The sequence below is a fragment of the Ochotona curzoniae genome, unplaced genomic scaffold (genome assembly GCF_017591425.1).
Source record: "Ochotona curzoniae isolate NIBS_2020 unplaced genomic scaffold, NIBS_Ocur_1.0 contig_2927, whole genome shotgun sequence".
Classification (NCBI taxonomy): domain Eukaryota; kingdom Metazoa; phylum Chordata; class Mammalia; order Lagomorpha; family Ochotonidae; genus Ochotona; species Ochotona curzoniae.
The window spans coordinates 3,190,196-3,203,899 of NW_024465654.1; the positions used below are offsets into that span (position 1 = coordinate 3,190,196).

At 55.2% G+C, this 13,704-nt stretch overlaps 3 protein-coding genes and 1 non-coding gene across 7 annotated transcripts in view; 1 reads left to right on the top strand and 3 right to left on the bottom strand.

Annotated features, from left to right (window-relative positions):
• Positions 1-334: 334 nt before the first annotated feature.
• On the bottom strand, positions 335-4,658 carry PHB2 (prohibitin 2). Of its 2 annotated transcripts, XM_040978827.1 has the most exons (10): positions 4,325-4,658; positions 4,151-4,235; positions 3,780-3,859; positions 2,640-2,824; positions 2,067-2,196; positions 1,873-1,976; positions 1,390-1,467; positions 1,032-1,108; positions 734-739; positions 335-644 (listed from the first exon to the last, which is right to left on the bottom strand). In XM_040978827.1, exons 1-10 carry the CDS (start codon positions 4,449-4,451, stop codon positions 617-619), a joined length of 900 nt encoding a protein of 299 aa, XP_040834761.1. In that variant the 5' UTR covers positions 4,452-4,658; the 3' UTR covers positions 335-616. The 2 variants fall into 2 exon arrangements, with proteins under 2 accessions (XP_040834761.1, XP_040834762.1); XM_040978828.1 differs by lacking the exon at positions 1,873-1,976 and having other exon boundaries at positions 1,390-1,460; positions 4,325-4,627.
• On the bottom strand, positions 1,540-1,797 carry LOC121155609. Its single transcript, XR_005883687.1, has one exon. It is a non-coding gene; the product is annotated as a small nucleolar RNA U89 (small nucleolar RNA).
• Positions 4,659-4,794: 136 nt separating the features above from the next.
• On the top strand, positions 4,795-11,453 carry EMG1 (EMG1 N1-specific pseudouridine methyltransferase). Of its 2 annotated transcripts, XM_040978831.1 has the most exons (6): positions 4,803-5,020; positions 9,101-9,202; positions 9,307-9,448; positions 9,741-9,799; positions 10,788-10,937; positions 11,164-11,452. In XM_040978831.1, exons 1-6 carry the CDS (start codon positions 4,847-4,849, stop codon positions 11,275-11,277), a joined length of 741 nt encoding a protein of 246 aa, XP_040834765.1. In that variant the 5' UTR covers positions 4,803-4,846; the 3' UTR covers positions 11,278-11,452. The 2 variants fall into 2 exon arrangements, with proteins under 2 accessions (XP_040834766.1, XP_040834765.1); XM_040978832.1 differs by lacking the exon at positions 10,788-10,937 and having other exon boundaries at positions 4,795-5,020; positions 11,164-11,453.
• A 202-nt stretch (positions 11,454-11,655) lies between these two features.
• LPCAT3 (lysophosphatidylcholine acyltransferase 3) overlaps positions 11,656-13,704 on the bottom strand; it is a 30,364-nt gene continuing 28,315 nt past the window's right edge. The window contains exons 9-13 of one of the 2 annotated variants that reach the window (XM_040978829.1): positions 13,515-13,678; positions 13,207-13,354; positions 12,977-13,135; positions 12,767-12,895; positions 11,656-12,037 (exon numbers count right to left, since the gene is read on the bottom strand). In XM_040978829.1, coding sequence (XP_040834763.1) covers positions 12,779-12,895; positions 12,977-13,135; positions 13,207-13,354; positions 13,515-13,678 — 588 coding nt within the window. In that variant the 3' untranslated portion in view covers positions 11,656-12,037; positions 12,767-12,778. Of the gene's footprint in view, positions 12,038-12,764; positions 12,896-12,976; positions 13,136-13,206; positions 13,355-13,514; positions 13,679-13,704 lie in introns of both variants that reach the window. The other variant, XM_040978830.1, reaches the window with a different exon arrangement.

Below are 13,704 nucleotides of genomic sequence, written 5' to 3' on the forward strand. Positions count from 1 at the left end.
GCACCTGCGAGTCTTCCCCATAGCTACGGAACCCCGTTGCCAAGGAAGCTGCTCCCCGAGGCCTTCACGTTTCTAGTCTGGCTCAGCAAAGCCACAGCTGCGAGAGCCATGGGGTGATGTGGCAGGAGCGGGGTGTGTGCATGTGCGCGCTGACCAGGACGGTTGGGTTCCCGGATCCTGGACCTCGGCTGGCCTCGGAGGGCAGCGCCCGCCTGGCAGCTACCCCGGGCCGCGCTCTCCTGCGCCCCCTGCTGGCGGACACAGGGAAAGGCCCGAGTGCATGGATGTGACCTTGTGCACGCGCCTCCAGAACCCAGACACACGAGGCGCCGACTTCAGCTTAAGTAATAAAAATTTATTGAGAATTCCTGGGATGGTGGTTATTTCCTCCCACCACTGTAGGAAATTACTGAGAAATCACACGGTCCCAGTCCCTGGACATCATTTCCCCAACTCCTCAGGCTTAATCCGAGAGTGCTGGGGGATGAGCCAGAGGGGACCATCACGTGGGAGTGGGGTTGGGGTGGGTGTGGGCTGGGCTGGCCCCCGTCGCTCCTGGAGAACTGGAGGAACAGACATCCACTTCCTCCCTCGGGACAGTTCTTGGTTACCAGGCTCATTTCTTACCCTTGATGAGGCTGTCACTGGAAAACGGGACAGATGATGACATTGTCAGGGAGTGTTAAGTGTGAGATGCACAGCACCCCACCAGCTCCCCCTGCCCCCAACTCACCTTCCCCTGTGGCAGCAGTCATCAGCCCAGCAGGAAACAGAAAGAAAAAGCAGGTGTCACTGACAGCTCCGGCCCAGCTAGCCCCGCCCTGTTGGGCTCCCAGGCTCCAAGCGGGAGTGACTCCTGACTGGCCCAGGCCACTTTCCTCACATCCTGCCAGGTGCCACAGGGACAACCGAGTGGCATTGATACTACTTTTCGGTTACACAAAATACCACCCCCAACAATCACCCTACTTCATCTCTGAGTATTGAGCCTATGGTGAGAGGGGCCCAGGTGAGCAGACTCCATCCCTCACCGCGTGAAGCTCTCATCCTGCAGGTTCAGCACGAGGTTGTCCGCTGTGAGATATATTCGGTTCTGTGACGTGGCGATCTACAGGGCAGTGGACAAGACAGGCTTCAGTCCCAGCCCTCACATTGGGCCCTGGGCAGCTCTGACAGGACCCAATGCGACTCAGGGCAATGGGCTAATGGCCTAAGTAGCTCAGGGTTTCTGGGCTTTTGCTCTGGTGCACTGTCACTTGGACAGGAGCCTGCTTGCCAGCCTGGGGGGCCCATGGGGAGCATCCTTGGTGAGAGAAGAGGGAGAGGCTGGTCCGAGCAGTGCAGGCATCTCAGGGTGGCTGCCCCCACTCCTGGTGGTCCTGCACTCACCGTCTTGGAGATGTTCTGGGCGGCCCGGATCTTGCGTAGTTTGATGTAGCCGGGGTTCTTGCTCAGTGCCTCTCCAAGGTGAGCAGGACAGGGTTAAGGGGTCACAGCAGGCTGGCTCTCAGTCCCCCGTCGCCCCAGTCCTCCTGGGGCTGTCAGATCCAAGGATGCGCTCAGCCAGCTCCTGCGCAGGCTCCGTCTGTGGGCCTGCCCCGCAGGCTGCTGCCCGGGACTGGCCAGCAGCAGCAGTGGGGGAGGCCAGTGGGTGCTGTGGATCTGACCTTACAGTGGGGAGCTGGGCCTTTGGAGCCCCCACTAAGATTTCAGATCCCATCTGTGGCCCCTCCCTCCCTCCCCCCGCGGAGCCCTGGGCAGAGCAGGATTCGCCTTCGCCTTAGTCTCATCAGCCAGCCCGTGGGGTGTGGGGGGGGTGCCTTAGTCTCATCAGCCAGCCCGTGGGGGGGGGGGGACGTGAGGGGAGGATATCATCTTGGCGGCCTCAGCCTCTCCCTCGGCCTGCACAATCTTCTGCCTCTGTTCCTGTTTGGCCTTTTCCACCAAGAACTGAGCCCGCTGGGCCTCCTGCTGGGCTGCAGAGGGCGAGAGGCGGGGCGGTGGGGGGTCAGGGACAGAGTCCATCCTTCTCCCACATTCTCGGGTGCCTGTCCCCAGCGACTCACCCACTTGCTTGGCTTCCACGGCGGCCGTGTACTCTCGGCTGAAGCTCAGCTCTGTGATGGCCACATCGTCCAGGATGAGGCTGAAGTCCTTGGCCCGTTCTGTCAGCTCACGCCGGATCAGCAGAGAGACCTGGGGGCAGGGGAGGGCAGGGCAGGGCAGGGATGGTTGGTGGGAACTGGTGAACTGAAAGGAAGGTTTGTGTTGCTGTGACCACGGGGCTACAAGCTCCTGAGCGCCGCCTTCAGCTGGGCCTCCCCTGGCTCCTCGCCTTAACGGCCCACAGGTGGAGAACAGCCTCAGGGGTGGGACCACCACAGCTCACACTCCAGACCCTCTGCTGTCTCCCTCACAACGCGCATCTGCTCAGCTTCCCACCACCAGCCTGGGCGCCCCAAGCGATGCCCAAAAAGCCCAGCGACCTCTCTGCTTCCGCCCTAACTGCTCCCAAGTCTAGGTGCGCGTGTCCCTTATTCCTCATTGTGCCAGTGGGCTCAGCTTTTAGGTGGTAACCGTTCTGGGGCTATAACCCTAGGAGGGACATGCTGACACGGTACCGGTGGTGACGGACAGACCTGGGCTCTCTGGGTGATGAGCTGTGAGGCGTTGAACTTGGCCACCACGCTCTTGAGCACCTCGTTGACGATGGACGGCAGCACTCGCTCCTCGTAGTCCAGCCCCAGGCGCTGGTACATGCTGGGCAGCTCTTGGGCGTTGGGGCGAGACAGCACGCGCAGGGAGATGTTCACCATCTGCAGGTCTGCGAGGGGAGTGAGAGGAGAGGGGTGCTCAGGGACGACCCCCTGCCCTGATCATTTGCTTGCCCCCCTACGCCCAGTACCAGGCTGTGCAGCCCTGCCACTCCCCAGGGGAAAGAGAGCAGCCAAGCCGACAAGGAACATGGACACAGACAGAAACCACCCTCACCGGGGCTGGCGCTGTGGCCTATGGGTAAAACCACCTCATGACAACCAGCACCCCACCTGGGCGCTGGCGGGAGGCCCTGCCCAGCGCCCTGCTTGTGCCCTGGGAAAGCAGCAGCCGATGGCCCAAGTCCTCAGAACCCTGCCCCTGCATGGGAGACCCAGCAGCAGCTTCTGGCATCCACCCGGCCCAGCCCTAGCTGCTATGGCCATTTGAGAAGTGAACCAGGATGAAAGAGCCAGTTGCTCTTCGGGTATCACTGGGCAGTCTTTACTCATGACTCCAGCCAAGAGCAGAGCTAACTCCTCTTCAGCCATTGCATCTTACTAGACCACGAAGACATGAGGACAGGGCTGTTGCTTTGTGAACCTTCCCAAGACCCAGGCTCTAGTCAATGAGTAACAGAGCTGCGCTCAAAATGGAACAGAGCAGCGCAGGCTCTAGGTGAGCTACTTGTCTAAGTGCATACGTGTTTGTGTGTGAAGGGGGGAATGAGAGGGGAACAGGTGCACTGAGCGGGGCCAAATTTCTCCAGGACAGAGGGTACTAGTGGAGGTAGCGATCAAGTGAAACATTAGAGAACAAGGCTTTGATCTTGGCAGTGAGGCAAAGGACAGCGGGTGTGTGGGGGAAGGGACAGTGTTCCAGGAGCATTAACCCTTGGCGGCAGAGCCTTCTGTCAGAGCTCCTCGCCATACGTGTGGAGTCCAAGCCCTAGGCTACCATGTTCCGTTAGTCTAATAATAATAATTTTTTTTTTTCCAGAGTGGCCGCCAAGCACCCAGACCTACCTTTGGAGCCTGTGGGGGAGGAGATTTTGCGGGGCCTGGCCCGAATGTCATAGATTATAGGGTACTGGAACCAGGGGATCCTGCAAGGGAAAAGGACGGGCAGAGGTCTCGGGAGACTGCGGCTTCACGGCCTGGCCGGGCGGCCTCTGGCCACGCGGTTCTGGCCCGGCCCCTCCCCGCGTCCTCCCGACAGGACAAGGGGGCGACTCCCCGCTCCTCGTGGACAGCAACAGGTATGGGTCGACCACACTTGGGGCGGCACTGGCTGCCCAGGCTCAAGGGGCTGAGGAGAGAGAAGGGGCAGCGCGGACGCCCAGTCCGATCACAGCCAAAGGGCGGGTCAGGGTCAAGTCCGTTCTGTCCACTGTTACCTGAAGTGGAGGCCCTCGGCCAGGATGGTGTCCTGCTGCACGCCCCCGATGCGGTTAAAGAAGATGGCTCTGTGTCCGCCTTCCACTGTGGGGGAGAGGGACAGGGGTCAGGCCAGAGAGCGCACGTGCTGGCTGAGGGCTGGCGGGGCGGCCACGGGCGTGCAGACTGCTCACCGGTGAACACGGACTCGCGGACGCCGTAGGCCACCGCGCCGGCCCCCAGCAGCAGCTTCAGCGCCGTGCCCATGCCCCGGGGCCCGGCGGGCAGCCGTCCGGCCAAGTCCTTCAAGTTTTGGGCCATGTCTGGTCCCGAGGCCGGCGACACCAGAAGTCAGAGCTGGGGTGCCGGCCAGTCTCCACCCCACTCCAGTTTAGAGATCACACCCCACACACACGAGGGTCTCAGGCCGTGGTGCTCCAGGGAGAAAGGGCACCGGAAGTGCGCTCTTCGCTAAACCCTCCCTCTCGGCTCAAGGAGGACCCGAACTTGGCGGCCAGGAACGCGCACCCGGAAGTCCCGCCCCCTCCTGGAACCCTGCCCTCTCGGGGAGGCTTCGTTAGCGCCGGGAGGCAAAGCCCGTCGCCATTTTCAAGCGCCCATTTTCAAAATGGTGTCCGGAAGGAAGTTTGTCGCGTTGCGACGAGCGCGTGGTCTTCATCTCAGGACGCTGGCGCAACTTCCGGTCCGGTGGCAAGATGGCTGCCCCCAAGCGCGAATTTCCAGCTCGTGAGCGGCGCTTCGGGGAGCCGGAGCAGGAGCAGGACTGGGATGCTACGGCGCCCAAGCGGCCCCGGCTCGGGGCGGGAAGCAAGAGCGGAGGCCGCCGGCTGATTGTGGTGCTGGAAGGGGCCAGTCTGGAGACGGTCAAGGTAGTTTGCGACAGGAAGTGTTTATCGTGGGTTAGATGGGGCTTGGAATGATGGCGAGGCGTTCGGGGTGGATGGGGAACGCGGAGAGGCGAACTGGCGCATTTCGTGGGAGGGTTGAGTTGCCCGTGTTCTGGTTGGACATCCTGGGACGACTGCTGATTTCCTTCTCACACCCCTTCCGGCCCGCGTCTTCTTGCTTGTGGTTGCTTGAGCACGCTGCTGCGTTGTTATTAAGTCATTTGAGGGGATGCGAGTTACTGAAGACGGACAGCTACTGTAGCTTAGTAAGCCCACCCTTTAGTGCCTGCGAGCTGGGTGTTTGCATTCGTTAAGGGGTCCACTGCCGCCCCCCTCTGGATAGGATGAGCCAGATCGTATTTAATGCTTTTGTGTTTTCATTTTTTGCTGATCGGTCGTATCGTTCCCCGAATGTTGTAAAGCCAGCAGCGTCTATCGTAAATCCTTGTGAAATCTTTTCTTTCCTTCTTGGCGCTCATGCTTTTCTTACTCTTTAGAGCGAAACTTGTTCCAGAAGACCTAGGATTGGTTTAGCAACCAGACCTGGATTTTATTTATCCTTGCTTTTGTCACTTATGTCAAGTATGTGATTTTGAGAGTGCGTTCTGTCCTCGGTTTGTACACTGAGGAGAATTCTCTGAGTGAGACCCATTGTGAAAATGTTTTCATCTAAGGGGACGTGGTTTTGCATCTGTGCCACTTTATTAAGCTTACAGTCTGGAGAAACCTGTGTCTTATTGAATGATAGCCAACTTTTGTTGTCATTTTCTTCTGTAGTCAATGTTTATAGCCTAATTCTAGGTTGGTTTTTCTTGTTTGTTTTTAAAGATTTATTTTTATTTGAAAGGCTAATTTACAGAGAAAAGGAGACACAGGCAGGCTGTGTTTTATAACTTCCATTCCTCAGCTCTTTGCTGCATTAATTCCTCCTGCTGATCCGTTGATTTCACTTACAGTTACTGAATTTCTGCTGTGTTGGTTATTGGATTAAATGTACGTGGCTGTGTTATGAATGAGATCCTCTTGTAAATGATTTTCCCTTCATACTGTTAATCAATTTGAACTGTCCATGTAATTGCTTATTGTTTGCTAAGGACAAGAAATTAGCTTTTGAAATGATTTCTTATATCTTTACTAGCTTTTGTAGTCATGACAGGTGGTGGCATTAGTTCTGACTATTCTGGTTAGTAGTTTTCAACCTTAATCATCACAACCCACCTTAAAAGTTACTATATAGGCCAATGTACACTTCTAGCTACATAAATTCCAAATGTTTCCTAAGCCAGCGGGGGGGCCTGCGTGTACCAAAGGGCTCCTCACAGCCCGCCACAGGCTCCTCTCATTCAGTTCAGTGTCATCTTCTGCCTCTTGCAAGATTGTTGGGAAAAGAAGGTAAGAATGAACATACCTACGTGTGGAAGTACTCGGATATTTTCTATTTGTTTCATTGAATGAACAACCCCCCTGGTTATATCCTAATGGGCCCAAACAGGATTATTCTTCTTAAGAGATTTTTTTTCTGCAACTAAGAATTCCCCATGGATTTAGTTCTTGCTCCTTTGTGGTGCTTCTTTTTTCTTTAAGGTTTATTTATTTACCTGTAAGCAGAGTTACCAGAGTTGGGGGGAGGACAGCTCCGTGGCCCTCACTGAAGACCAGCAGTTGTACCGTAGCTGTTGGTTTCCAGCAGAGGCCTGAAGCACCGTCTTTCACTGGTCTGGAACCTCAACAGGGAATGGCTGTTTGATTCAGCACTCAAACGTAACTCTGTCTCCCACTGGGAGAGCCTCAGGAATGCTGTGATAGCTTCTGACCTTGGGGGACAAGCCAGCTAAGGGTGTGGAGGAAAACTACCCGGCTGCCTTGTTTATGTTGTCTCACTCTTGTGGCTAGACATGGGTGTTGGTAAATGAGGCTTACTTCAGAATGAATAAATGAGCTCCTAACTGAAATAAAACAGAACTCTTTCAGCTGCTTCTTCACTTCCCCTGTGGCTGCCATGGCCTGGGACTCCCACGTGGGCCCTGTTTTGCTGCTCTCTCAGGCATGTAACAGAGCTGGGCTGGAAGAGGAGTAGCTGGGACTTGAACTGGCGCCCATGTGGATGTGGCGCTGCATAGGGTGGCTTCTCTTGTACATCCTAATGCTGGCCCCCTTTGTGCTATTGTTTTATTTCAGCTTGTCAGATCATTTAAAAATCTGCATTCCCTTTCCCCCAAGCCTTGTGGAGCCAGGTGCTAGGACACAAATGTCCTTTGATACAAAACATCTCTGCCTTTCAGAACTTGTGTTCCTGCCAGTTTGTGATTGTTATGGACCAGCCTGATTCACCATGAGTCAGATTGTAATTTGCAGTTACTTTTAGCTACTATTGGTCCAATTGCTTAGCATTATCAAACTTTTTTTTTTCCTTTTAGAGATTTATGTATTTTTATTGGAAAGGCATATTTACAGAGAGGAGAGAGAAAAATATTATGTCTGTGAGTTCACTCCCAAAGGGGCTGCAACGGCTGAAACTGAATCAGTGTGAAGCCAGGGGCATCTTCCAAATCTCCCATGCAGGTGCAGGGTTCCAAGGTTTGGGGCCATTCTCCACTGATTTCCCAGGCCACAAGCAGGGAGCTGGATGTGAAGTGGACCAGCTGGGACATGAATTGGCACCCATATGAGAGCCTGGTGTGTATAAGGCGAGGATTTAGCTCCTGAGCCATTGCATTAGGCCCATTATCAAACTTGTAACTCGTGTCTTTTCTGGTACAGAATCCGCAGATTTCTGTCATTTCCTCTTCCTTTAGAACTGTTGCGCTATCCTCTGCTGCTTTGCCAAGTGCTTTAGTGGGGAACTGCATGGGAAGTGAAGCATCCGGAATTTAAAGGGGCATATGCCAATGGGATGCTGGTGTAACAGGTGGTGGCTTAATATGCAGGCCACGGTGCTGGCCCTTGGCAGGCCACTGGGTCTGTGGGAGGCTTGTCGGCTGTGACTCTTCTGGCCTTGTTCTTGATTGGGGAGGATCTGCATTTTACAAAGTGACTAAATTCACTACCCATTAGTGGGCTCAGTTCCCACTTTTGTACAGATATTCCTGTTTCTGCTTTGTCTTGATTTTATTTGCTCATGCTGGTCTTTTTAAAACCTTTTTTTTTTTTTTTTTTTAAGTTCCAGGGTGTATTTGAGCCAGGAAGTTGGTTTGGAGGTGGGGTGGGACTTGAACCCAGCACTACGAGACGGAAACATGCCGTGTCTTCATCGCTGTTCTGTTCTGCTTTGCTCGGCCTCACGCTGCTCACACTCGGAGCCGCTCTTCCTGTTTTATTTCCAGCTGCCTCCTGCAGCAGCAGTTTTCACACATCCCTATTTAGATGAGTAGCCCTCCACTTAGTGCGCGTCTGTCATAAGCAGACTGAAGCTAGCTGCTTTGGTGTGTTTTGCCCGGGCCATACAAGGGCATTTCAAAAACTTCATGGAAAAATAAAGTTGAGATTTTCTTTTTCCCCCATTACCTACTTTTTTCTCAGGAGTTCTGGAAGGTCTTTTGCACGCAGTGCTTCCATGATAGACATAAGCTATCAGCTCTGCTTTGCAGCCTAACACCTGCCTGGCTCTGGGATCTTATATGGAGCTTGCCAAGCCCAGAATCCATCCTGTGAAACTACAGCTCGTGCCCCCTTAAGATGTCAACTGGGTGCTGAGTGCTAGGGTGTCGTGCGTTAACTCAGCGCTTCAAGTCCCAGCTGTTCCACTTTGTCTCTAGCAGGTGACGGCTTGACTTCCGTCACCAACCTGGGAGACCTGGCTGGATTTCCGTGCCTCTGGCGTCAGCCCGCCTCATCCCTGGCTGTCATGCGCTTTTCAGGGAGTGAACCAGCCGATGAACATCTGTCAGCCTGCCTTTCAAGTATAGGCAGGATGTGCGCTTCTGATGTAGCAAGTGTGGCTATACCTCAGAATCTGCCTGGAAGTTTCCAGATGACAGAGGAGCCTGCTGGTTCTGGGAGCACGCCTCGACCTTGAGAACCACTGGGTTAGCAGTCATTGACCCTTCCGTCCTCGTTCTTCAGGTAGGGAAGACATACGAGCTGCTCAACTGTGACAAGCACAAATCTGTGTTGTTGAAGAATGGCCGAGACCCCGGGGAAGTGAGGCCAGACATAGCGCACCAGGTAACCCCCAGGCAGTTTGCAACCTTCTGGGGCCCCGGGCAGGCGAGGCAGCCACATGCTGCTTCCCCACAGCCTTAGCTCGGCCGTGCCTCCCGCTTCCTTAGAGCCTGCTCATGCTCATGGACAGCCCGCTGAACCGCGCCGGCCTGCTGCAGGTCTACATCCACACGCAGAGGAACGTGCTGATTGAAGTGAACCCGCAGACTCGGATTCCCCGGACCTTCGACCGCTTCTGTGGACTCATGGGTGAGAGGCCCTAGGTGGCTCTGGGAAGCAGGACGGGAGCATGGGGACTTCAGCAGGCACTTTCACGCCTTGGCCCTTCTCTGTGGATTTTCACATGGAGAGTGCTGTCTCCTGCTGTTGGGCGTAGCCAGTCTTCCTGGCTTTGTGAAAAAGCAGAGCGAGCAGGCACGCGTGCAGCAGCATTTATCTGTAACCTGCACGCGGGCTCGTCTGACCTGTGGGTTCTTCTAGGTACATGACTGGCTAGGATTGCCGCTCCCACCCAACTCTCAACTCTTTCTTTTATTCCTAGTTCAGCTTCTACACAAACTCAGTGTTCGAGCAGCTGATGGCCCTCAGAAGCTGTTGAAGGTAAGGAACTAAGCCTGCTGCTTGGAGCAGGTGTTGTGGCGCAGTGGGTTAACCCACCACCTGTGCTGCTGGCATCCTGTATTTGATTGGTTGGAGTTTCAGCTGTTGGGCTTCTGATGCAACTTTCTGCTCATGTGCCTGGAAAAGCATTAGTGAAAGCGGATGGGTCTCGGCGAGCGCGTGGGTGGCCCAGATGGAGTTGTAGGCTCCTGGCTTTGGTGTTTAGCGTTGGCTATTGAGGATGAGCCAGTGGCTGGAAGCTTTCTCCCTTTCTCTGAGTTTCAGTCATTCTGCCTTTCAAGGAAATAGCTTCGCTGTCCCCTCTCCGAGTGTCTGGGATCAGGCCCTAGCCCCCACCTTTGCTTCTCACCACCCAGCTTCTTGCCAGTTTGCCTGGGAAGCTGTGGACGATGGCTCCAGCACTGAGTCCCTGCTGCCCGTGCCGGAGTCCCCAGGTGCAGCTGCTGTCTCCCGGCCCAGCCTGTTGCAGGCATTTAGGGAGTGAACCAGTGGATGAAGATCTCCCTGTCTCTTCCTCTTTCTGTCACTCTGCCTTTCTGATAAATAAAAAATGAGTACTTAGGGCCTAGCATGGTAGCCTAGTAGTTTAAGTCCTAGCCTTGCTTGTGCTGGGATCCCATATGAGCGCCGGTTCTAATCCCTGCAGCTCCATTTCCCATCCAGCCTGTGGCCTGGGAAGGCAGTCGAGGACGGCCCAAAGCCTTGGGACTCTGCACCCACGTGGGAGGCCTGGAAGGGGCTCCTGTCTCCTGGCTTTGGATCAGCTCAGTTTTCGCCATTGTGGCCACTTGGGGAGTGAATCAGTAGAAGGAAGATCTTTTTGTCTCTCCTCTCTTTATATCTGTCTTTCCAATAAAATTGAATAAATCTTAAAAAAGCCCAAATATACATTTGGAGAAAAAAATGAGAGCTGCTGGCTGGAGGCGGTGTTCTGGGAATGTTTTTGGACTTTCTCCCACTCCATCAGGTCATTAAGAACCCAGTGTCCGACCACTTCCCAGTTGGATGCATGAAAATCGGCACTTCGTTCTCGGTGTCAGACGTCAGTGACGTGCGACAGCTGGTGCCCAGCACTGACCCTGTCGTCTTTGTGGTCGGAGCCTTTGCCCACGGCAAGGTAAGGTCTAGGTTCAGCCTGCAGGTGTTGCCACACTGTGTGCTCAGCACAGAATCCCAAGGGTGTCAGCACTCAGCGGTGCCTGTTCCTACATGTTGGGAACTTGAGGGTGGCTCCACTTCTTTCCCGGGGGTCGTCTGGTGGGGACTGCTTACTGCTGGCCTGCCCTAAGCAGGGCTGAACCTGCTGCAGGGCCAGAGCGGGTGACAAGACTCTCTGCCCCCAGGTGAGCGTGGACTATGCAGAGAAGATGGTGTCCATCAGCAACTACCCCCTCTCGGCTGCGCTCACCTGTGCCAAACTCACCACTGCCTTCGAAGAAGTTTGGGGTGTGGTCTGATGACACGAGAGCCTTGTTGGACCAGGACTGTTACCCCACGCGCCTTCTGGCTGCTGCTTGGCCTGGCTGCTGGGGGTGGACCCCTGCCCCAAGGTCACAGTCGGGGACGCCGCGGCTGTCCAAGTGCCGCTTATCCTAAAAATACTGTTCTTGCACATGTGTTTTGTTGTTGTTGCTAAACTTAGCGGTAGCTAATGCTGTAAAAACAGTTTGCTCTCCCTGAGCTGGGGTGGCAGAGTGGTCGAGCAGGAGGGCAGTGTGACTGGACCCCAGGCTGGAAGGCAGGCTTTGTGCTGTAAAGGAGAGAAGCCGATTGTTGAGCTGAGCGAGTGTGGAGGTCGGCCTTGTCTGGGGGAAGGCAGTGAGCAATGCCAGTGGTGAAAAACTGAACAGAAGTGATTTTATCTGGTACAGTTCCAAGGTAGAAAAAGTGGAGCAGGCAGGGCCATGTGCCCCTCCCCCCCATAGGGGGGGCAGTGGGAGCGGCACTTATACAATCATAGTAAATTGGCAGAAGAAAAACAACAGATTCCTGGCTAGAGGGGAAGATAAGGCCACGTGCATGGGGGAGCCGAGAGGGGAGACCCGGCCCCTCAGCTCCTCCCACGAGAGTGTCCCCTTTGGCCCCAGATGAAGACTTGGCTAGCAGCAGAGGCACGGCTGAGAGGACCACGGCTTCCAGCTCCTGGCTTTCCTGTGGTCTGTGCTGTGGGGCGTGGGAGTGCTGTGGGGGGAGACCACCAGTCCTGCTCTAGGCCACCTGCAAGACAGAAGAGATGGGGGGGTGGGAGCTGGAGGGTGGCACACGGGCAGCTGGCTTCACTCCTAGCTGCTCCACTTATTTTTTTTTTAAAGATTTATTTATTTATTTATTTATTTATTTATTTTTGCAAAGTCAGATATACATAGAGGAAGAGAGACAGAGGAAGATCTTCCACCTGATAATTTACTCCCCAAGTGAGCGCAATAGCCAGTGCTGCTTTGATCTGAAGCCAGGAGCCAGGAACCTCCTCTGGGTCTCCCACATGGCTGTGGGTTCCCAAGGCTTTGGGCTGTCCTCGACTGCTTTCCCAAGCCACAAGCAGGGAGCTGGATGGGAAATGGAGCTGCCGGGATTAGAACTGGTGCCCATATGGGATCCTAGTGTGTCCAAGGTGAGGACTTAAGCCACTAGGTCACCACACTGGGCCCCACTGCTCCACTTGTGATCCAGCTCCCAGCTTCATGGGAGCAGTGGGAAATGGACAGGTGTGGGCTCTGTGCCCATGTGGGAGTCCTGGGAGAGGCTCCTGGTTCCTGGTTTGGGCCTGGCCCAGTCCCAGCCATTGTGGCCATGGGCAGGGAACTGGTCATAGTCCTCCTGGCCTGGTCTGTGGCCTCTGCAGCTCTGATGTGGCAGGTCTTCCTCTGAAGGTCAGAGTGCTTGCCCGCCTGTGTGGCCTGACAGCAGGCTACTTCGAATGTCACCCCAGAATGCCACAGGGCTTACCAGGCAATTAGGTTACTCCATTTTCTTCAGCTTCTCTTTCCTTGGCACCATTACTTTGTTAACGTAAGACAGTATGAAGAGTAGACTCAGGAAAAAGACGTGGCCGAGAAAGTAGACGGACCTATACACCTGCAGAGAGAGGGAGACCGCTGCGGCGCGTGAGGGCACAGAGGCTGCTCGCGCCCGGCCAGGGCCCAGTCACCCGGTTACCTTCATCCACTTGTCCCACGTGAAGAGGCAGAAGGCTGTCATGGAGTATCCCATGAAGAGCCAGTGGATGGTCTGTTGCACCAAGTAGAAGAAGGGCTGGAGGGCTGTGATGGAGGCCAGGTGGCTCAGGGCCGGGCTGTTCCTGATCAGGCTCTCCGCCTGCGGAGGGAGCAGAGGCGTCGGGCTCCTGTCCTCACAGTTCCTGTCCCCTGCTGTCCTGGGGGGCCTACCTGTCTCTCCACAATAACAATGAGGAATTCCATCTGAAAGCAGACCAGGTATCCTGAATGCAGGCCGTGCCAAAGGGCCAGGAACAGCAAGGAGAGTCCCTGGGAGATCTGCTTGCTTCCAAGGAACTTGAGGCGTTTATATAAGTAACTAGAGACAAAAGGGTAAGCATGAAGTGACCAGGCTAGGTCTGCAAGCCACCTGAATGCAATATGCAGTGGCTCCAGTTGTGGCCACCAGGGGGAGTGCGAGGCAGGGCTAGCCGGGGAGATAATGGGCAGGTGAAGCCGGGTGGAGGTACCAGGCTTACCGGGACACCCAGGCATTGGTGTTGATGTTGAAGGAGGCGATGGTGCCCGTGAAGCGGGGGGTGGTTTCAAAGAGCCACACCTTCATGTTTGCACAGGCATCCCACCTGGGCTTGCCGTCTTCGAAGCCATTGAAGCCCAGCCCTGTCAAAATGCATACTCCTTCCTGGTGGGGGATGGAGGGAGGGCGGG